Source organism: Notolepis coatsorum (genome assembly GCF_963971535.1).
Source record: "Notolepis coatsorum genome assembly, chromosome: 3".
Lineage (NCBI taxonomy): Eukaryota > Metazoa > Chordata > Actinopteri > Aulopiformes > Paralepididae > Notolepis > Notolepis coatsorum.
The window spans coordinates 54,046,581-54,070,001 of NC_140167.1; the positions used below are offsets into that span (position 1 = coordinate 54,046,581).

The 23,421-nt window shown below is 46.4% G+C and overlaps 1 protein-coding gene across 1 annotated transcript in view; it reads left to right on the top strand.

The window, feature by feature from the left end:
- The window catches only part of ptpn21 (protein tyrosine phosphatase non-receptor type 21), an 85,501-nt gene that overhangs the window by 14,366 nt on the left and 47,714 nt on the right, over positions 1-23,421 (top strand). The window contains exons 2-6 of the mRNA XM_084310470.1: positions 2,997-3,313; positions 10,386-10,555; positions 14,672-14,769; positions 19,193-19,260; positions 20,859-20,929. Coding sequence (XP_084166596.1) covers positions 3,134-3,313; positions 10,386-10,555; positions 14,672-14,769; positions 19,193-19,260; positions 20,859-20,929 — 587 coding nt within the window. The 5' untranslated portion in view covers positions 2,997-3,133. The remainder of the gene's footprint in view (positions 1-2,996; positions 3,314-10,385; positions 10,556-14,671; positions 14,770-19,192; positions 19,261-20,858; positions 20,930-23,421) is intronic.

Below are 23,421 nucleotides of genomic sequence, written 5' to 3' on the forward strand. Positions count from 1 at the left end.
CTGATCGCTGTGTGTGAGTGAGAGGAGTGTGAATGTGTGTGTGTCTTACTCTGATCGCTGTGTGTGAGAGAGAGGAGTGTGAATGTGTGTGTGTCTTACTCTGATCGCTGTGTGTGAGTGAGAGGAGTGTGTATGTGTGTGTGTCTTACTCTGATCGCTGTGTGTGAGTGAGAGGAGTGTGTATGTGTGTGTGTCTTACTCTGATCGCTGTGTGTGAGTGAGAGGAGTGTGTATGTGTGTGTCTTACTCTGATCGCTGTGTGTGAGTGAGAGGAGTGCGTGTGTAATGTATTGTGTGTCTAGTCTGATCATCATCTCCTGCAGGGGAACAATGTTTTCAATGTCCAACATTTGCTATGGGATCATCATGTTATGATGTTGTCTGGAACCCTGAGAAGCCACTCTCACAAAGATAGGCAGTGCACAACATTTTTTTTTTTTTTTTTTTATGACTAATCGACGCAACAATTTCTCGTCAACGATTTTTTATAATCGACATCGTCGATTATGTCGACTAATCGTTTCAGCCCTATTCTCGAGATAGCCCCACTACCAGGATCTGGCCGGTACTGCACCTTCGGACTCCCAATATGCCCTTTCCAGCCAAAATACAGCTCTGACAGTGAATAGGATATTAATATCGAGAAAGAAAAAGAAAAACGAACCAAAAACAGTGAACAGGAGGTCTATTTGTATTAAAAACAAGAGATTGTGGGGCGCCCTCGTGGCGCATACCATAGTGCCTCACGCACCTACGCGGCCGACCCGGGTTCGATCCCAGCTCCCGTCGTTATTTGTCGCATGTCCTCCCCACCTCTCCTCCCGTTCGCCCTCTCCTCTGTCGGTCCTGCGTGACCAATAAAGCTGGAAAAATGCTGGGGAAAAAAAAGAATAAATAAAATAGATTGTTTTTCATTTAAATGTCTAGAAGAGCTCAAAAATAAAAATGTCAAATGATATTTCCATTGCCTTTTTTTTTTGATTTAAATGTTACTGATTGTGTTAAATGGGCATATAATATCGTCTCATATCGATCGCAGGCACCTGAATCGTATCGTATCGTGGCAGACTTTGTGATATCGGAAAATATCGTATCGTTGTCCAAAGAATCGATATCGTATCGTGATGAAACTGGTGATTCCCACCCCTAATCAGCACACGGCAACTGTCGGAGATCCGATCGCCTGAAAGCTATTGTTTCCCGTATTATAGCCGTGCCCAACGCACACAAATAATTGCGATCGCGATGGGATTACTGGGATTATTCATTTTGGAGTACCTTCTGAATAAGGTAAGGTTTATTCTAGGTCTATTTTACAGAACCTAAAACATGCTTTTGTATCGATCACAGCGTCGTCTTTTACCGAACCTAAAACATGCTTTTGGTAACGATGCGGCTTTGTAAAACGACCCCCCCCCTTCTTGATGATTTTGTCTATATATGGTATATACCTCTGATTTGGAAATAATATAGGTTTCAGGTGGGCAACCCGAACGATTTGCGCATATATACATATAACACTTCATATCTCGTGATCTAGAAAAAAATATTGGATTATTTTGGAAAGGGGCGATGTTTAGCGTGGAATAGCGCACAAACTAAAGTATGTAGAAATGAACTGGGTTGTCAGTGATGCACTATAAACAATGCCTGTCAAATTAGCCATACTATTGTCTCCATAGCTATAATACAGAACACACAATGGGTCCGCAAACATCGCGAAAATGGTCAATAACGCTGGCACCATTGAGTATAGATGGGAAAAGAGCGTGGTGGTCAATGAGTTTTAGCGATTTATTAACATGTCTATTTACCATGTCTATTCTAGTTATCTTATTATTATTACTACTATTACTATTGTTTTTATTGCACAATCGTAGCGGGCATGGCCAACCGCATTTCACTGTAGGCCCTGGTATGTATGTGATGAATAAACTCTTGAATCTTGAATAACTATGTAGGTATGTGACACTAGGCTTGGGCGGTATTACGGTATACCAGGGTATTTTGAGATCCCGCCGGTATGATTCTCAATACCGTGACGTCACAGACTGCTATTACACTGACACTGAGTTGATTGTAGTGCACTGCACAGCACGCGCCAGCAGAGGGTTACGTGGATATCGTTCTGGGACTGGGAGCTAACGTTATAGTAGTACCTGGATGGTGCGGGGTAACTGGCTACCGTTCTGGGACTGGGAGCTAAGTACGTTATAGTAGTACCTGGATGGTGCGGGGTAACTGGCTACCATCCCGGGAGCTCACGTTGATACCTGGATGGTGCTAACTAACTAGCTACCGTCCCGGGAGCTCACGTTGATACCTGGATGGTGCTAACTAACTAGCTACCGTCCCGGGAGCTCACGTTGATACCTGGATGGTGCTAACTAACTAGCTACTGTCCCGGGAGCTCACGTTGATACCTGGATGGTGCTAACTAACTAGCTACCGTCCCGGGAGCTCACGTTGATACCTGGATGGGGCTAACTAACTAGCTACCGTCCCGGGAGCTCACGTTGATACCTGGATGGTGCTAACTAACTAGCTACCGTCCCGGGAGCTCACGTTGATACCTACTAACTGGCTACCGTTCTGTGATTTGTTTACTTCGAGGTTGAAGAAAGTGCACTTTTAGGTTGAAAGAACGGCCCTAATCTCAACGTGTTTCAATATAAGCGTTATGTATGGTGATAACGAGTATATTGTTAGCTCCGCCCCCCCCCCCCCCCCCCCCCCCCCCCCCGCTGATGAAAATGAAAGTCATACCGTCATATACCGTATACCGGGGTATTATGTCAGCAAGGTATGACGGTATGAAAAAAATTATACCGCCCAAGCCTATGTGACACTCACAAGTCACTACTAGTTTCATTTAGTCGTGGTGTTTTGGGATCTAGGCTTTGCAATAGACCCTAACTTCACATCGACAGCCAGCGTGGCTATATTTATGAAAACCCGATGAGATCTTTAACATTTCCCTTGTCTCCTCGTTCTAGGTTTGCCTGTTCAGGACGAGCCTCATGAGTGGCTGCTGGCCTCAACGTTCTCACACTCTTCGGAAAGGGACGGCAACAGGACACATATTTCCGGACCGAAGCCAGAACCTTCTCCGCTAGAAGGATTGTAACAAAACATGCCCTTGCCATTTGGCTTAAAACTAAAAAGGACTCGAAGGTATACCGTCTCAAGCAAGAGCTGCCTCGTCACCCGGATCCAGCTGCTCAATGGGGAGTTTGTCGAATTCACACTCTCTGTGGAGAGCACCGGACAGGAATGTTTGGAGGCTGTTGCCCAGAGACTTGAGCTAAGAGAGGTATGTATGTATGTTCACGCGAGCACACAGGCAGCGATTGTTGTCTCCCAATGAACCTATTTGCAATTGACCATCGCAACCAGAAAGCAGTCTCGCTAGGGCTTGCCATATCTTCTAATGTTAGTCAAATGCATACCTCGAATGGGCAAGAATGACAGATACCAAAGAGACCAAGATAATATTTGATCACCAAAGTGTGTTTTCCTTGACAAACCATTAACCGTTCCTTCTCTTGTGTGTCACTGGCCAAAAAAAAACCACAATAAATGTGTCATAGGTATGCACTTTTCTTTTACGTGTGAAGCGTCATTGGGACAATGATCAGATTACAGAGGCTGTGAACATAGAATGCATGTTTCAGCAATCGGAGCAAAGTGACCACAGAACCTGGGGGAATGAGGACATGGAATGTAGTTCAAAATAGGGGGGGGGGGGGGGGAGCGCGCCACCTACCTAGACCTGGTTAGTGATTATCATGATTAACAACGTGCAGCGTAGGATTGCTGACGTTACGTGTCCGTGGTGAACCGGAGGGGAACAGGTTAGGTAAACAGCACTATTAGTATACCTTGCCTTAGACCTCTGGTAAACAGCACTATTAGTATACCCTGCCTTAGACCTCTGGTAAACAGCACTATTAGTATACCCTACCTTAGACCTCTGGTAAACAGCACTATTAGTATACGCTGCCTTAGACCTCTGGTAAACAACACTATTAGTATACCCTACCTTAGACCTCTGGTAAACAGCACTATTAGTATACGCTGCCTTAGACCTCTTGTAAACAGCACTATTAGTATACCCTACCTTAGACCTCTGGTAAACAGCACTATTAGTATACCCTACCTTAGACCTCTGGTAAACAGCACTATTAGTATACGCTGCCTTAGACCTCTGGTAAACAGCACTATTAGTATACCCTACCTTAGACCTCTGGTAAACAGCACTATTAGTATACCCTACCTTAGACCTCTGGTAAACAGCACTATTAGTATACGCTGCCTTAGACCTCTGGTAAACAGCACTATTAGTATACCCTGCTTTAAACCTCTGGTAAACGCCACTATTAGTATACCCTGCCTAAGCCTTAAACCTCTGGTAAACAACACTATTAGTATACCCTGCCTTAGACCTCTGGTAAACAACACTTAGTATACCCTGTGTTAAACCTCTGGTAAACAGCATTATTAGTATACCCTGCCTGCCTTAGACCTCTGGTAAACAGCACTATTACTATTAGTATATCAGGCCACTTCCTTCATTTTGATGCAGCGTGATGAGACAATGCAGAGCGGTGATTCTTAACCTCATTGGATCGTGGCCACTATACAGATTCCTATTGGCGACCCGCCCCAATGGGAGTGCATTCACACACAACACACAACTCTTCTCTTTCCCCCCACGTTTAAGGCTATTTCAATTCATGAGTCTGAATATATTAGGGATGGGCATGAGTAATGTTTTCCCAGATTGAGTACTCGCACGAATTACTTGAGTAGTGCTGGAGTAATTGGTTAGCGAAATCTATTTTTAGAATGCGTCTTAAAATGCATGGCAGCAGCAATGATGAGATTATTGCGCAGAGTCATACGCAGACAGACACTACTGGTTTTGTTATGTCTCCGTCCATGGACATAACGATGCACAGCAACATACCCAATGCTTAATGCGTCTCATCAGTCAAAACAGTCAGTTACCATTTGTAATAATGACATTGCTTCCATTTTCTGTCTGCAGCAGGTCTCTCCGCTCATGGTATGCAAAGTGGGCGATGTGTTGTTGGCTCATTTTGGAAATACACAAACTTTATTTTTTATTTTTTATTTTTTTGTATCTCTCTTTCTCCGATTTGTCTCTGTTTTCTCCCCGTCCCAATTTAGTCGTTGTGCCAATTCCCCCCCCCCCCCCCCCCTCCCCTACCTGGTTGTTGTGCGCATGTTCTCCTACTGGTCGGTACAAGGGAACCCTGAAGTATCCGCACGCTTCCTCCGACACGTGCGGCGACAGCCAGTGGCTCTCTTCTCACCTGGCAGCGAGGGCTCTCATTGGTGAAGTGTAACGCGTGGGAGGCCAGGTCACGCTGCCTTCCTCAAGTCCTGCCTCCGCTGAGCAAGCGCCCAGACCTGACCTGTAGGCGTTGCTGTCCACAACGCCAGTTTCCCACCCACGACTTCCCTCCCCCTAACCCAGCCAAACGAGTTAGTATAGCGATCAGCCCAAGCCAAGGCAATGCTGACTCCGGGAGTCGAGACCGCAGCCTCTTGCATTGGTGACGAGCGCAATCTCCGCTACGCCACCTGACCACCCTGAAATACACAAACTTAAACTTAATTTTTTAGATTAGATAACGATTGTCTTCCTGCAGGATTTCAGAGCCAGATTTCTGTTTCAGTGGCACAAACAAGCACGTTATTTGGTGTTAACCAAAAAAAGAAAAGAAGAAAGAATAAAAATCAAGACTCTCAAAAACCACTTGAGTTTAGTTGAAATGGCAAGTAATCAATTACTCACACCCATCCCCAGAATATATAGGATACAAATATTCATATTCAAGAAAAGATATCACTGGCACTTAGGATTTTCTCACTTTGTAGCCTATGGACTCAGCACCATAATAGCTTGTCTAGTAGGGGTGTAACAGTACACAAAAACCACGGTTCGGTATGTACCTCGGTTTTCGGTTTTCGGTACAGTGGGGGAAAGTTTGGCTTTCCATGTTCCACTCAGGGGTGATGTAGTGTGCAGTTACTGTTAAGTAGGGCTGTCAACGAATATTCTATATTAAAATGAATAATAGAAAAACAGCCCCTGGTGGGCGTGGGCCTGAATGCGCTGCATGACAGATAGGAGACGCATAACGTCATTGAGCTGAACAACATGCAAGTAGTAATGAACAACAACAACAACCGCGACCATCGGTCGCAAAGACAGTGATTTGCACTCTGAGCAATCTCAAGCCCCGGTTGGAAATACTTCGGATTTTGATTAACTTGTGGAACCTCGACTCGAGACAGTTTTATGCAAGCTATGTAAACTACAGCTGGCCTACCTTCTTTTTTATGCTAACGCTATTTTGGGAGTTCTAGCGTCAAAAATGTAACTAGCCTACTTTTCTGTTTTAGCACTTATTATATATTGTAAATCATCCCTCAGGGTAAACGCTATTTAACACTTTGGCTGCCTAAGGTTAAATTCATGATATACCATAGATTGCCAGCGCTATTTGTCTATGGAGAAAGTCCCCTTCTTTGCAGGGCTATAACTTTTTAAATTCTATTGCTACATTGCCATTATTAGGGCCCATTCAAAGTCCTATATGTATTGTTCATTGTGTAGCAACGTTAAACTTTTTCATTCACATATTCATAGTAAAGTATGGTCTAATGTATAAGTATGTTTTCATCTCTTTCTGCAGCTTTCTCCAGAACGTGATATATAGCCCCAAATGCATTATATTGATGATGAAATACAGTTTGATGGCAATCAGCGCGATATAAAAAATTCCAACTAGACGTACTTCTAGAAGTTACTACACGTCATCTGATGTTGACCGGATGGGCGAGGGGGCGTTTATAATTCCGTGGGCAGCGTTATACCAATCATCTAATGTGGGTCAAATGTTGATAATAGCAGTTAGTATCGAAGACGGTAACGTTACACGCTGAAACTCACCCCAGTCTCCGCGCGCCGTTGGGCAATCATCGTAGAGTAGAAATCTTATCATTATGGGATATATTTTTACCCGGTCCATCTCCAGCTTGTATAATGGTATATACGTCCAAATCATGTTGTTTATCGAGTTATTGCCAATCGATCACCGTGTAGCGTGACGAGCCAGAGTCCCATGACCTATAGCGAGCGCCCGGAAGTACTACGGACGTCTAGGACAACCTCTATGCAACATCCTGTTTGGCGATCGTGCCGATCGGCCACCAGATGGCGCTCCTGAACCGCCAGAGAGCTCAGTGGGTCCTGCTGGTGGATCTCAGGCCAGCGGAGGGGACATATGAATCCGATCGCAGATTTTTGAAATATTGATATAAGGACGACGTAACACGTCCTCCGGCAACTTTAGCATGGCCAGCAAAGACGTCTAAAGACGGTTCCCGGCAGTCAAAGTGTTAATAGAGAAAAAAGCGTCATGCAGGTCTTGTTTCATTTTTTCGTATCCACTTTTTCTCCTCCTGTTTTTTTTTGTCATGCCAATTCCCCCCTCCCCTTCCTGGTCGTTGCTCTCATGTGCCCCCCACTGGTCGGTCTAGGGAGGGTTGATAGATACTATCACATGTCCCCTCCGATACATGCGGAGTCAGCCAGACACTTCTTTTTCACCTGTCAGCGCGGACTCTCATTGGTGAGGTGTAACGTGTGGGAGGCTCACACTACCCTCACCATCGCCCTTCCTCACTGTGCAGGCGCCCTGACAGACCTGTAGGAGTCGCTGTTTACAACGACCAGATTACCACCACCCACCGGCTTCCCTCCCACTGACTCTGCCAATTGAGCCAGTATGACGGCCGGCCAAGCCGGAGGCAAAGCTGACAGCCGGATTCGATAACAGTGTCTCTCGCGTTGGTGACGAGCGCTTAGTCCGCTGTGCCACCCAGCCGCCCATGCAGGTCCTGTTTCATATAATTAATTTGATCTCAGCCCCTTCTCAATCTACCACCAATTCCACCTCACGCATTGAGAGTGAGAGTCTGTGTGTATGTTCGCCACACTATGAGGCTATGCTAAATTACAGGTAATCCCTCAGTGTTGTGCGTGGGTTGAAGTTCGTTGAACGAACACCCGGACCTTTGCGCAAATTATATTTTGGGAACGGGTCAACTTGGAGTTTTGAATGAAATTCTGCATGCAAAAAAAGGTTCTGCACGTGCATTCAGTTAGTGGTTAACATACCGTTGCATTCGTTTGGTACACAGCGCATACTGAACCCAAGATCCAGTACTGAAACGGTTCGGTACGGATATGTGTACCGTTACACCCCTATTGTCTAGGTATCTGTTTGAAACACCTTCCCCTATGAGAGACTGAAGCCTGTTGTAATTCTTTTAATGATATTGTTAACATTTACAAGGTGGTATAAGGGCTGACTCCCAAGTTTTAAAACGCAATGTGTGTTTGGTTTGGTGTGATTATCATTAAATGACAAGTGTGGCCAATTGGCTGTGGCGTGGTTCTGTATTGTATGGCAAAACGCGTCATGAGAATACTATGAATCAACTTCATGTTCCGACTTTTGTGACAGGTGATGGTTGGAATTCTATTGGTTGTTGATGTTAAACAGAAGCATCTATGAGCAATCACAGATTCGGGGGGGGTTAAAAGTATTTTTCCAATGCTTTTTGGATGGCTTACTAAGCTGTGCACCACACAAACATCAATACAATCTGTTTGATGTTTGTGTGGTATACAAATACAAAAAAAATTTGGCAACAGATTTGATCTAGGGATTGGCTACGTGACTTGGAACGGTATAGCAAAGAGGAACAGCAATCACAATGGAAGTCTTGTGGCCAGATTCTCCTCCCTACAAACGAGAAGCCTGCAGGTCACTTCTCTTACTAGTGTTCATTGTGAGATGTCCTCTGCTGAGTTCCAGCCAAACAGTCACAAGACTGAACAGGGAGTGGCAGAGAAGCCTGTAACCTTCCTGGAGATGTTTGCAAGAGTCGATGTAGTGCTGAAGGTTCATATTTTCATTCATAGTAGTTCCTATAACTAGTACATGTGGAAGTAGACTTACTGAATGCGGAGTAACTAAGTATATTACTGGAGTCATCATATGAATGAAAATGCAATATTAAAACGTTTTCAAATATGTAAGCTAGATAATAAGCCCACATTCCTCCCCTTAAAGTGGGCGTGTCAACTGCGCAATTGTCATTTCATATAGAGACGGAGCAGCGTGGAGCCGTGGACCAGCTCGTAACAACTCATCTCGAGTCACGCTGCTTCTATGTGCAACGAAAACTCTGCGAGCAGCGGTTCCAATTGTCTAACATGCTTTGCATCCTTGCCAGTCCTGTATACCCACGTCGCGCTAAAACCTTAACTACTGTAATAGTATCTGCTAACTGAGTACTCCAACTAAGCTAACATGCTAACCGCTAACTAGTGTAAGCCATCACTGGGAATGCTCACATAATGCTCTGTGTGTGCGTGTGTGTGTGTGTGTGTGTGTGTGTGTGTGTGTCGCTCTCTCTCCCTCTACATCTCTCTCTCCTGAACCTATTTCATTCAAAAGGAAGATATTGATGGACAGTAGCTATAGTATATAGCTCAGTAGCTGTAACAGAATAATTGTATTAATTATTATTCAATAGCGTTTAATGAATTAAATAATTGTATAAAGTATTTTCCAATTTCCATGTTCTGTCATCGAATAATATATTCAATTACCTTTCCTATCTGTATCAAAGTCAAAATGTTGGTATTTGACAACACTACAACATACAAAAGCAGCTTGACAACCGATATCCTTTGCGTCTAGTAGCCATGGGCCAATGTGTGATTTTGGTGGTATGTGCTATTTGCACAGATGTTTGTCCCCTAGTATGCACACGCACAGTATAATATGCATGCAATAAATAGTTTGTTAATAAACTCTGTTATTTGAAAAATGTTCACTGTGCTCCTAATTCTTTTTTTTATTTATCTAGGAGCACATGTGCTCCCTGGGAAAAAGGTTAGCATAGAGCCCTGTATATAGTAATAATAACGCATGGTGATATACTAAAAAGCTATTTATAATTTTTGGCTGGTAAAAAATCTGCCTGGCTGGTAAGCCAAAATGTTAATTTAGTTCCCTGGCTGTGTACTATGTATAGGATGTGTGTGTAGGCTGTGTATATTAGCTCTGTATAGACTATAGGCTGTGTGTATAAGCTCTGTGTATAAGCTCTGTGTATAGACTGTGTGTATAGGCTAGGCTGTGTGTATAAGCTCTGTATAGACTGTGTGTATACGCTCTGTATAGACGGTGTGTTTAGGCTGTGTGTATCATAAGCTCTGTATAGACAGTTATACAGCCTAACATTCTTCCTCTTGCTGTCTTCCTCCCTGACAGATAACATTTTTCAGTCTTTGGTACTTCAACAAGCAGAACCAGCAGAGATGGATCGACCTGGAGAAGCCTCTGAAGAAACAGTTAGACAAGTACGGGCTGGAGCCCACTGTTTACTTCGGAGTGGTGTTCTATGTTCCCTGTGTCACCCAGCTTCAGCAGGAGATCACAAGGTGAGGCCCTGCGAGAACTCTGCCTTCAAAGATGCTCAAACAGCGGGACATGTCGTAAGGCCGATCCTGTAACCTTTGATACACGCGCAAACACAAGGAGCTGGATGTTGACGATGCAATAAGTTTCAAGTTTCTTTAATAGTTGTCATACAGAAGTACAGAATACTTTTGTACAAAATGCTTCTTACTGTTGCGCTCCAGAGACTGTGCATGACAAGATAAGTATGAAATAAAAACATAGTAAAAATTAGAAGAAAAAAAAGAGGTCACAGTGTTCAGTTTAGACATATGTACAATGTTCGTAGACGTAGTTACCATACAATATACAATACTGTGCAGTGTACTAATATACAATACTATATAGTGCAAGGCATAAATGGACAAGGTGCAGTTTAGGTACAATTCACAGTAGGTGTACGAGTTGTAGTGCAAATCCTTTATCAATAAATATAAAGTGTAAGTGTGTTTGTGTGATCTAAAGTGTGGAGAGTGGGTGCTGCAGTGTGTTGTTTGTTTGAGTGAGTGTGTGTGTGCGTGTGGGTGTGTGTGCTGTGTGCATTTGATGGTTGTTGCATAGTGATTATTGTTCGTTTAGCGATTATTGTTCGTTTAGCAGCCTGATGGCCTGGGGATAGAAGCTCCTTCTGAGTCTTTCTGTGCTCGCCATAAGACTCCGGTATCGCTTGCCTGACGGCAGCAGTTCAAAGAGGCAGTTGTTCGGGTGGCTCGAGTCCTTAATAATTCTCTTAGCCTTCCCCTTGCACCGCTTGTTGTAAATGTTCTGGAGGGTGGGAAGCCCCCCTCTAATTGTGCGTTCGGCTGAACGTGTCACTCTTTGTAGTCTGCTACGGTCTTGTGCAGTGCTATTCCCAAACCAGGAGGTGATGTTGCCGGTCAGGATGCTCTCTATTGTACATGAGTAGAAGTTCCTAAGGATCTTCTGACTGACTTGGAACTTCCTTAGGCGCCTGAGGAAGTAGAGGCGTTGTCGTGCCTTCTTCACAACACTGTCAATGTGTGTGGTCCATGTCAAGTCCTCGGATATGTGGGCTCCGAGGTACTTGAAACTGTTCACTCTCTCAACTGGTGCCCCGTCGATGCTGAGGGGGCTGTAGTCCTTGACCCCCGACCTCCTGAAGTCCACAATCATCTCTTTTGTTTTGCTGACGTTCAGGGAGAGGCAGTTCTCCTGACACCACTGTGACAGGTTCTCTACCTCTTCCAGGTAGGCCCTTTCGTCGTTGGCAGAGATCAGGCCCACCACTACTGTGTCATCAGCAAATTTGATGATGGTGTTGTTGTTCCGCTGTGCTACGCAGTCATGTGTGTACAGGGAGTAGAGGAGGGGGCTCAGAACACAGCCCTGGGGGGCCCCTATGTTGAGCGTGATGGATGAGGAGGTGCAGTTGCCGGCTCTTACCACCTGGGGTCTGCCCGTCAGGAAGTCCAGGACCCACTGGCACAGGTCATAGTTCAAGCCCAGGTCCCTGAGCTTGGCTATGAGTTTGGAGGGGACTATGGTATTGAATGCTGAGCTGTAGTCGATGAACAGCATTCTCACATAGTTCCCCTTCCTCTTGTCCAGATGTGATGCTGCTGTGTGCAGCACATGGGCTATGGCGTCCTCCGTGGACCTGTTGGGGCGATATGCAAATTGCAGAGGGTCCAGGTTGATGGGGAGGGAGGAACAGATGTAGCCCTTCACTAGCTTCTCAAAGCACTTCATGGCTATGGAGGTGAGGGCTACAGGGCGGTAGTCGTTGAGGCAAGCGGGCGTAGATTTTTTGGGTACAGGGATGATGGTGGACTTCTTCAGACAGGTGGGGATGACGGCCTGTTCCAAGGACAGGTTGAAGATGTCAGTGAATACCGGGGCCAGTTGGTCGGCACAGACTTTTAGGACGCGGCCGGGGATGCCGTCCGGTCCTGCTGCCTTCCTGATATCCACTTTTTTAAAGATCCGTCTCACCTCATGCTCTGTTACCCTGAACACTGAGTCTCCATCAGCAGACCCCCCCCCCCCCATTGCCGTGGTTTGTAGGCTGGTGTTGTTATTCACAGCCTCAAACCTCGCATAGAAGGAGTTGAGATCATTTGCTAAGGAGATGTCACTGTTCAGTTTGAGGGGGGTTCCTTTGTAGTCTGTCATTGTTCTGAGGCCCTGCCACATGCCTCTAGAGTCAGCCTGTTCAAACTGAAGTTCAACTTTATCCCTGTAACGCCGTTTTGCCTCTATTACTGCTCTCCTGACGTTGTATCTTGCCATCTTGTGTTCTTCCATGTTGCCTGTCACCAGCCCGGTGTTGTATGCTGATGTGCGCACTTTCAGAGCCTCACGGACGGATTTGTCTACCCAGGGCTTTTGGTTTGGGTAGATATTAATTTTGGTGGTGGGGATTATTACTTCTACCTGAGTACAGACATAGTCAATCACCGTTTCGGTGTATTCGTTAATATTGGCTGTGTTATCACGGAGTACACTCCATTCTGTGCTTCCCAGCACTGCTTGGAGTGACTCTACTGACGTCACGGTCCAACGTTTAACCTCTCGCGAGACCACCGGCGTTCGCTTGAGACACTGTTTGTACTTAGGCAAAAGAAAAATTGCAACGTGATCGCTTTTACCGAATGGACTAAGAGCCTGTGACTTGTACCCATTCTTAAATTGCGAGTATACATGGTCTAATATGTTCTCGCCTCTGGTGGGACAGGTCACATGCTGATAGAAATTCGGCAGCACCTTTTTAAGACGCGCGCTGTTGAAATCCCCCAAGACCAAAATGGCCGCGTCAACGTTAGCTGCCTGGAGTTTGTTTACCTCGTCGTGAAGTTTTGAAAGTGCGACCTCAGTGTTCGCGTGTGGTGGAATGTACACTCCGATGAGGATGATGGACGTTAACTCTCTTGGGAGGAAGAAGGGTCGACATTTTATCGTGATAAACTCCAGGTCTGGGGAACAGTGGTTAGACATTTCCTTTGTGTTGCCTAAATCGCACCACTCCTTGTTTATCATGAAGGCGATGCCGCCTCCTTTCTTCTTTAGTGACTCTAATGCCGTCCGATCTTTCCGTAGAACGAAGAAGTGGTCTGCCGGTTCTATTGCATGATTCGGGACATCTGGACTCAGCCACGTTTCTGTGAAACAGAGGACGTTACAATCCCGAATGTCCCTCTGGAATTGGATCCTTGCTCTGATGTCGTCCAATTTGTTTCCTATCGATTGCACATTGGCCAACAATATGCTGGGCAATGTGGTTCTGTGTCGTTTGGACCTCAGTCTGTTCCGGACCCCGGCTCTCTTTCCTCGTCTTCGCGGCAGCTTTTTTTCTTGTCCGTGGCCGGCATAACAAAGGATCTCGGTGGGCCATTTCTGCTGTTCAGCGATCCGATCCAGAGAGCAATCCAAACGGTAAGTTTTTCTTAATCCAATGTCAATGATTGACTGACGGTCATACACATATAATGCACCAACAGTTGGTGCAAATAAAACTCCTAATACTATAAAAATTAACAAAATAAAGCACAGTCTCGTCGGAGCGATCAGAAAGGCAGCCATCACAGCAGCGCCAGTTTCTCATGTGGACTAAGTCATACATAGCACAAGTCCCCTCCAGATAAGTCGTGGATCATCTGTTCGTTGAGCTCCTGGACTCTTTTTGGGTTATACTGAAGTCACCAGTCTTATCCTCCTTATCTTAGATATAACTGTTGCCTGTGTCTTTTGCAGGTTATTTGTTAACTTTTTGGCATTTCTAACATCAAACCTTTGAAACACTAAGGGTATCAAGATGTCAAATCTAAGCATTGAGCAAGTGTGTCTCGGTACCAGCAGGTTTGTCCATAATAATCATCAATACATTCCAATCGTCATTCCTATCATTCCATAGTAACAGCTCAGTATTGGTAAACACATTCCCTGCTCAATTGGTCCACCGTTTTCAGCTCATACTTAAGATAATTTGTCTTTGAGTGTTGTTTGCACATGACATAGGATAATGACTTCACACACCACTCACTAGTAACTCGAACAGGGTTGTCAAATTGGGTCGTAGGACCCAGAGAGTTGCCTAATCCATTCCCCCTCTCGTCTTAAGTAACCTATTTGTCTTCCCACAGATATCAGTATTACCTACAGCTGAAGAAGGATGTTCTGGAGGGAAGGATCCCATGTTCGATAGAGCAAGCTATCCGCCTGGCCGGCCTGGCGGTACAAGGTAATAACTAATAATACGTCTTGACTGGTCCGACAACTGCAACCGCAAGTGGAATAGCCCCAGTAGGCAGCGTGGCTACATGGGTAGAGCTCCGGACTCATGATTGGAAGATCACGAGTTCGAGCCCCGGTCAAGGCCATTGTCGGAAAGTGGTGGTGTTGTCCAGCAGGGAGTGTTCTGTCCTCTGGGCTTGTCAGTAACAATGCCCCTGTTACAGTGATAGGGACACCATACAGTTGCGAGTGCCGTCCTTTGGATGAGACGTTAAACCGAGGTCACGACTGAATTTTGTCATTAAAGAACCCAGGGCATCTAACGCAAAGAGTTCCCTGACGTTTCTGGCCAAATTCTCAATCAGGTCTCTGACATCAATGCCACCTAATCACCCCCCCCCCCCCCCCTTAATTGGCTGATATCAATCCCCATCTTCTTAGCCTTTCAGCCATTGCATAGTGTGATGTGTGCCTGGTGCCAGTGCATGGCAGCCATTGAGCCTACGTAGCCCACGGTTGGGTGCTACACAGTGGTGATGAAGGAGGCAAAGCGCTTTGAGTGTTTATATAAATGCAAAAATGCAATGATCATTCAGTAGCCCCCCCCCCAATAGCAAAGTAGTCTGCAGTGTTCTTTTTGGACAGGAAACAGTCCAGCTATGGGGTCGTGATCTGGCACTGACTGCTGGCTAGCCTACTTGTGGTGGTGTAGTAAATTCCAGACCTACAGCTTATAAGCCTTTTTGATTCTCAAACTTCTCAACTTTCGAACCTTTGCTAAAGCGGAGCATAATCCCCGTTTCGCAACCAAAATTATGTCTCTTTGTCCTGTGATCCCCCCCCCCCCCCCCCCCCCCATAATTGTGAATTGTACGCTGAAATATTTCAAAGTGGAATGTTAGATAATGCTGTTATTGAACCACATTTTTACTTCACACCCGAGTCGGTTTTGAAATGTCTGCTTGTAGGATTTTGTCTGGAGCCTCTGTTGAAGCACTTATCTCCATTTTATATAGAGCTTTTTTTCACAAGTATTTTAATATAAGGCCCTTAACAAGCCCCTTCAAGCCCAAAACCAACCCATAAAGTGGCCATGGGTGTGTAAATGTGAACTCTCCTTGTGGGGGGGTTTGGCCTGACATTTCCTCCTGCAACTTCTGCCAGCCAGAAGAATCTAAGACACTGCTGGCAAAGTTATATCAGGCAGTGCAAGTTACTGGCCTGGGTGTCAACATAGCGCTGAGATCACTTACTGTTGCAACCACGTCCAAGTGACTGACCAGCGTGCGATGGCTGGAAAGCTATGAGAAGCTTGCAAGCTACCCAAGTATTTAGCTGCTGCTTCCAAGTTGTCACCATAACTTAGTGTTTGTGCACTAATACAAATGGGCAACTCCCCATTTTTCCTATCTGGCCCACGTAGGTTTAATTGACAGGTAGTTGTAGCGTGGCCGATGCCTGTGATACCCAACATAGCTGCGAACATTGCTAGCGGGCATGCTGAGATGGCTGTGAAGGCTTTTGGGACCACTATGGTTACAGACGCTGAAGCAATTCCCCTTCCATAACAAATGGGTCTCCTCCTGTCCTAAAATTAGCTTGTCCTGTCATCATACACCGTGGCCCTCCAAAAAAGCATCATGCCATTCTTAAAATTCCAACATGCCACAGCCTTTGCCTTGCACTAATTGGCCTATCTCAAAACCCTGCCCTCTTTTCTTGATCCTCCAATCACAACTGTTGTCCAACAGGAAGCCACAGTTGTGATTGGAGGATTAGGGAAAAGAGGGAGGGGCCTGAGACAGGTCAATTGCAGTAATGGACACATTACAGGAGTTGAGCTATTAACACTTTCAGTGCCAGCCATTAGACTCAGCCCTCTGTAGCGACGCCACCGCTAGATAGATAGGGATCCGTCACCTTGTTTGTAGAGCTATAACTATATTCTATATTATAGCTATGGATACAATACTGTGGCCCATTTGACATCACCTATCTATCGTTCAATATGTGAAAAATAATAAATGTTTTCATCCATACGTTCCCGTGTTATACCGTGGTGAATATAAGTATCGTTTTAGAGCGGTCTAGGGTAATTCATGAAATGCTGAGTTATAGCCCTATACGGAAATTCCACTATAGACGTTGCCATTTCTTGCCTGTACACGCTATTATTCCGAAATCAGATCTATGTCATAGGTATTCTGTTCCATCATGAATGTATGAAAGGGGGGGGGGGGGGTCGTTTCTGATTATTTGACTGTCAGTAATGGCATTTGTATTGAACACTAAAAACGCTTATCAGCCCGATCGGTATAAAAGCATTGCAGGATCAAGCTAAAATTTACGTCAGATCGTTCTTACCTGTGATCGGGAGTATTCCAAAAATAATCCACCACAACATATGGATCGGGGATATTTGACGTGCTTCAATGGAACCGGGACAACCGTTCCCCTCGGCAGACAAGGAAAAATTAAACCCGAGACATTTGGCCGTCCCACAGGCGAAGATACAAGGTTACAAAGGGTGCTCGATACCGCCGTCTAGCGGGATGCGGCCGGTATTGCACCTTGGCGACCTCAGACTCATTCCCTATGGTAACAACAGGCTCCCTGGGTAGATAATGAATAAAAATATCGGAAAAAAAGGAAAAACTACCCAGAAATGACTTAAAGCCCAACCTCTAGGTTAAACCCTACTGATCAATTATGGGTAGTTTACATCATTGGTATATAATTTCATTATTTATTTTTTTCCATTTGACACCGGAAATGCCACTCTGAAAGAGTTAAAAAGGTCCACGCACGAATAACATGCACGCGCGAATCAAAAAAGCTTATCAAACGCCGACGTCACAACAGGTGTGGCTTGCATATTAATGAGCCGAATCTAATGTTGCTTTTCCACTAAAATAAAGTACTCAGTTTGTCTCCGTGTGGGGAGGCAGGGCTGCTGATGATCAGCATGAGAGCTCCAGAAATGACACGTGAAAAACTGCAGACCACTGATTGGTCAGAAGAGAGACGCGTGACGTCACTGTTTGGAGAGTCTGAAGGAAACAGAACGCCGCCATCTTTAATGTCTCGCGTAGGATGTCTTTTGTATGTTTGCAGCAAGAAACAAGTGCAATAAAAAAGGATACAGTCACTGTGTATTCTGCCTCATTTATTGATGAAACAAAACAGACATCAACACAATTTGCCACCGAGCGGAGAGTTTAGTCTGACAAAAAGATCGCTGATTAGTTACGCTTGTTGTTGGGGGTTAGGGACGTAACGTTAGTTAGCCTAATGCTAACGTTAGCAGATAGACACGAGAGGCTATCTGTGTAGAATAGACACAATGAGGTAACGTTAGCGTTAGCATAATAGACAACGAGAGTCTGGTTAATGTTGTTATTGATTGATTGAATGAAAACTGTGTTTTACTCTGGCTTGCCAAGCTCATCATAGCCCCTTTCGTGACTGATGCACCGAGTGAAGCTTGTGGACTCTACAACAGCGGCGGCCGCAGGGCGCCGGAGCCCGCAGCGCTAGTTAGCTCATAGCTATCGTGTAACACTAGCCTTTGCGGGCTCGGGCGCCCTGCGGCTGCCGCCGCCGTCGCGTCCATGGGCCCCCCGGCAGGGCACCCGTGGGGACGGGTCGGGGTGTACAGAGAGGAGAGAACCATTTTGGGTCGGCCGTTCATGCCGGCCAGCGAGCCGGATGTCGGGATATGTTGTTAGCACAATAGCTACCAAGCTAAGCTATGTTATCTACTAACGTTATAAACACTATGTGTACAACGACACAATGATTTACATTATTACAAATATGGTAACGTGGTTGTGGCTTTTACAAATAGTGGTTAGCTTTAGAGATGGATGGATGGCTATAATCACGGAGCAATAGTGAGGTGAAACAGATACATTTCCATTCGGCTAGTAGTAGCAAGCATATATCTATGGTAGCAAGGCTCTCTGCCTGCCACTAGCTGTGTGACTCTCAGCGCACCCTGGTGAGCCCCCTGGTGACCAATACCTGTTGTGACGACATTACACGTGCACGTTATAAACCATTGATTAAAATATGCATGTGCATGTTGATTGTGTTGGGCAGACAAAATGTTTTGATAAAAACGCTAAAACTGGGTCAATTTCAATACTTATTTTTTCCCTTCTTCATGAAAGCCACTGTTGGCCTAGTCCACATTGTTTATTGAACAAAAATACAACGTGGAGGTTGACCTTTAAGTCGTTTTTGGCACTGAACGACTTAGGCCCAGAAACGACTTAACTAGTTTTTGGCACCCAAAGTGTTAACAGGACTACTGCCACAAGGACAGGAATATGTCTTTAATATCTTTAATACTAGTGTTTTTGACATGTGACTTTATTCTGCCTTGTTCATTCATTTGAGTTCTCTCTCTTTCTCCTTTGTGTTTTTAGCCGACTTTGGAGACTTCAACCGATATGATTCTCAGGAGTTCCTTCAGAAGTTTGTGTTGTTCCCCATTGTAAGCATTTTGTGATTCACGCTTGGCACAGATGTTGTTAGATAATAAGATGTCGGGGAGCTCCAGTAGCTCACCACGTACCGCGAGTGCTATTTCAGCGCCGTGGACAACCGCGCTCGCGCGGATCTGGGGCTGAGCGCGTTCGAATCCCGGACGGCAGCCGTGCCTTTCCCAGAGTGTCTTTCCCCCCCATCTGAACCCTTTCAGCCTGCTCTGTCGGTCGAACTTGACCAAGTATGAATGCGAAGAAAAAGCGATAAACGCTAAAAGAACCAGGTGACTGGTCAAAGTTTAAAAAAAAAAAGATAATAAGATGTCTTAATTGTCACTTAACACATTGAGTGCCAGCGACGACATATCTCGTTTTATCAGCCCCCCCATTGAGTGCCGACGACGCGAAATGTCGTTTGTTTGCCGTATTTTTTTTATTGGCGATTTTGAATTCATATTTCATCAATCGAGCCATGGGTTAGTGCTGCAGAGTCTCTCTGAGCTCAATTGGGAAGATACCGCCCCCTATCGTCTCTCCCTATCGTCTCTCCCTGTGTAACTGCACCCCATCAGCTCAGACTGATACAGGGGGAGTGGTCAGTTTGCTCATTTTATTTTTCCGTCAAGGCATCTGAAGAGACCAAGTGATCGCCGCCCTCAGAACGGCGACGATTATGTATTTACAGTACCAACACTAATCAATAAGCGTGATCGATATTTGGAATGGCGATCAGGAATTGGAATAATCTTTTTGGATAACATCTGATCTCAGGTAAGGAATCTATTTTACCAGTCTTAGGATAATCATACCTGTTTTCATGGAGATTTCAGCATTTGCCCCATGTGTGATGTGGCTGTTTGGCTGTGATCGCTGATGAGGAAATAAGAGAATAGATTTTTCAGCTTGCGTCTATAGCGTGCATAAGTACACATATACTATCGATAATCTAGCGTTTATTTGAAAACGATTCATAAATAGGCCGACAAATGACAACGTGTCTAGTGTATTCGAGAATATTCCAATAAATGCAGTTTATGTGGGAATCTTTAAATTTTCCAAAAATCTTCGAGAGAACGATAGCTTTTCGAAATGCTATAAAAAGGATATGAACCGATTAAAAAAACAATCCGTTTCGACAATGTTGACTGCAAACAAGTCATTGATAAGCGACGGGCAGATTAGACACATAGCCATAATTTAAAACATAGATTAGGCGTTTTTAACGCTAACATTGAAGTGGATGATGGCATTCAACAGGGTAAAAATGTAAACAAGGTCGGCACTGAAACTGTTAAGTGTGCTGCGTAAATACCCGCACTCACGCTGCTTGTGTGCTCCCAGGTGTGATTGATTTTTTTATTAAATGATTTCATGCATGACGAAGTCATATCTGGGTCGAAATGTTGTGCATTGAATAATGAAATACATTTATAAAAAAATCATGCTTGGGAACACAAAAGCAGTATGCAGGTATAACATTTGGGAGGATTAATATTCACTACCCTGCCACCTGTGAAATACTATGGCTGTGCGTGCGCTTCTTTGGGATTCCGAAGTGTGTTGTGTGTACCATTCATCAACGTAACACTGTCTCCCGTCTGCACAGGGTTGGATCCAGGATGAGCGGGTGCTGGAGGAGGCCACTCAGAAGGTGGCTCTTCTCTACCAGAACTACAGGTGAGGAGGAGAAGGGGAGGGGGGGGGGGGGTGTTCTCTACCAGAACTACAGGTGAGGAGGAGAAGGGGAGGGGGGGGGGGTGTTCTCTACCAGAACTACAGGTGAGGAGGAGGCCACTCAGAAGGTGGCTCTTCTCTACCAGAACTACAGGTGAGGAGGAGAAGGGGAGGGGGGGGGGTGTTCTCTACCAGAACTACAGGTGAGGAGGAGAAGGGGAGGGGGGGGGGGGGGTGTTCTCTACCAGAACTACAGGTGAGGAGGGAAGGGGGGGGTGTTCTCTACCAGAACTACAGGTGAGGAGGAGAAGGGGAGGGGGGGGGGGGTGTTCTCTACCAGAACTACAGGTGAGGGGGAGGGGGGGGGGTGTTCTCTACCAGAACTACAGGTGAGGAGGAGAAGGGGAGGGGGGGGGGTGTTCTCTACCAGAACTACAGGTGAGGAGGAGAAGGGGAGGGGGGGGGGGTGTTCTCTACCAGAACTACAGGTGAGGAGGAGAAGGGGAGGGGGGGGGGTGTTCTCTACCAGAACTACAGGTGAGGAGGAGAAGGGGAGGGGGGGGTGTTCTCTACCAGAACTACAGGTGAGGAGGAGAAGGGGAGGGGGGGGGGGGGTTCTCTACCAGAACTACAGGTGAGGAGGAGAAGGGGAGGGGGGGGGTGTTCTCTACCAGAACTACAGGTGAGGAGGAGAAGGGGAGGGGGGGGGTGTTCTCTACCAGAACTACAGGTGAGGAGGAGAAGGGGAGGGGGGGGGGTATTCTCTACCAGAACTACAGGTGAGGAGGAGAAGGGGAGGGGGGGGGGTGTTCTCTACCAGAACTACAGGTGAGGAGGAGAAGGGGAGGGGGGGGGGTGTTCTCTACCAGAACTACAGGTGAGGAGGAGAAGGGAGGGGGGGGTGTTCTCTACCAGAACTACAGGTGAGGAGGAGAAGGGGAGGGGGGGGGGGTGTTCTCTACCAGAACTACAGGTGAGGAGGAGAAGGGGAGGGGGGGGTGTTCTCTACCAGAACTACAGGTGAGGAGGAGAAGGGGAGGGGGGGGGGGGTGTTCTCTACCAGAACTACAGGTGAGGAGGAGAAGGGGAGGGGGGGGGGGGTGTTCTCTACCAGAACTACAGGTGAGGAGGTGGAGGGAAGGGGGGGCGGTGTTCTCTACCAGAACTACAGGTGAGAAGGGGAGGGGGGCGGTGTTCTCTACCAGAACTACAGGTGAGGGGGGGGGGGGTGTTCTCTAACAGAACTACAGGTGAGGAGGGGGGGGGGGGGGGTGTTCTCTACCAGAACTACAGGTGAGGAGGAGAAGGGGGGGGGGGGGTGTTCTCTACCAGAACTACAGGTGAGGAGGAGAAGGAGAGGGGGGGGTGTTCTCTACCAGAACTACAGGTGAGGAGGAGAAGGGGGGGGGGGGGGGTTCTCTACCAGAACTGGAGGGGAGAGGGGGGGGGGTGTTCTCTACCAGAACTACAGGTGAGGAGGAGAAGGGGGGGGGGTGTTCTCTACCAGAACTACAGGTGAGGAGGGGGGGGGGGGTGTTCTCTACCAGAACTACAGGTGAGGAGGAGAAGGGGGAGGTGTTCTCTACCAGAACTACAGGTGAGGAGGAGAAGGGGAGGGGGGGGGTGTTCTCTACCAGAACTACAGGTGAGGAGGAGAAGGGGGGGGGGGTGTTCTCTACCAGAACTACAGGTGAGGAGGAGAAGTGGGGGGGGGGGGGGTGTTCTCTACCAGAACTACAGGTGAGGAGGAGAAGGGGGGGGGGGGTTCTCTCCATCTGGCTCCCAGGCCAGCATGCCTTTCATTCCCGCTTCACAGACAAACAGTTCCACAGCTCACGCAGGCTGACGCACTCACTGTAATGCAGTCCAGCTCCAGTCCATCCTGCCCCTCGGCCACGGCCCTCACTCATCATCTGCTCTCACTTACTAGGCTGTGCATGAGCCCGTCTTCTCCAGTGATTTACACTTGGGGCAGGATGAAAAGCCCAAAGCTGGAGTTGACCTGGCACCAAACCGCTATCTCTCTCTCTCTCTCTCTCTCTCTCTCTCTCTCTCTCTCTCTATCTCTCTATCTCTCTATCTCTCTATCTCTCTCTCTTTCTTCTTTCACTTTCTCTCTCTCTCTCACGCGCACGCACGCTTGCCCCGCAGTCCAAGGGCAGCTGTTTCCCATCATTCCATTCCATTCCGATCTGCAGGTTTTCATCCTCCTACCTCATCCTCCTCATATGCGTTGGCAGTGTGACTGTGTTAGAGAGCTATTCCAGTCTGTGGAAAGAGCTATTGAAGAACAGAACATCCCTAGGAATTCAGGGGTGGGTTATACGGACAAAATATATCACAATATTTCTACACATTTGAACAATTCACCGTATGTGGCTATTTTTCAAATTGGTGCGCAAACCAACTTGTAACAATATTAGTGCTCTGTTTTACAGCCCTTAAAGTATAGGCCTTACTGTCTTCTCCAGAATCGGACAAGAAGATAGGCTGCA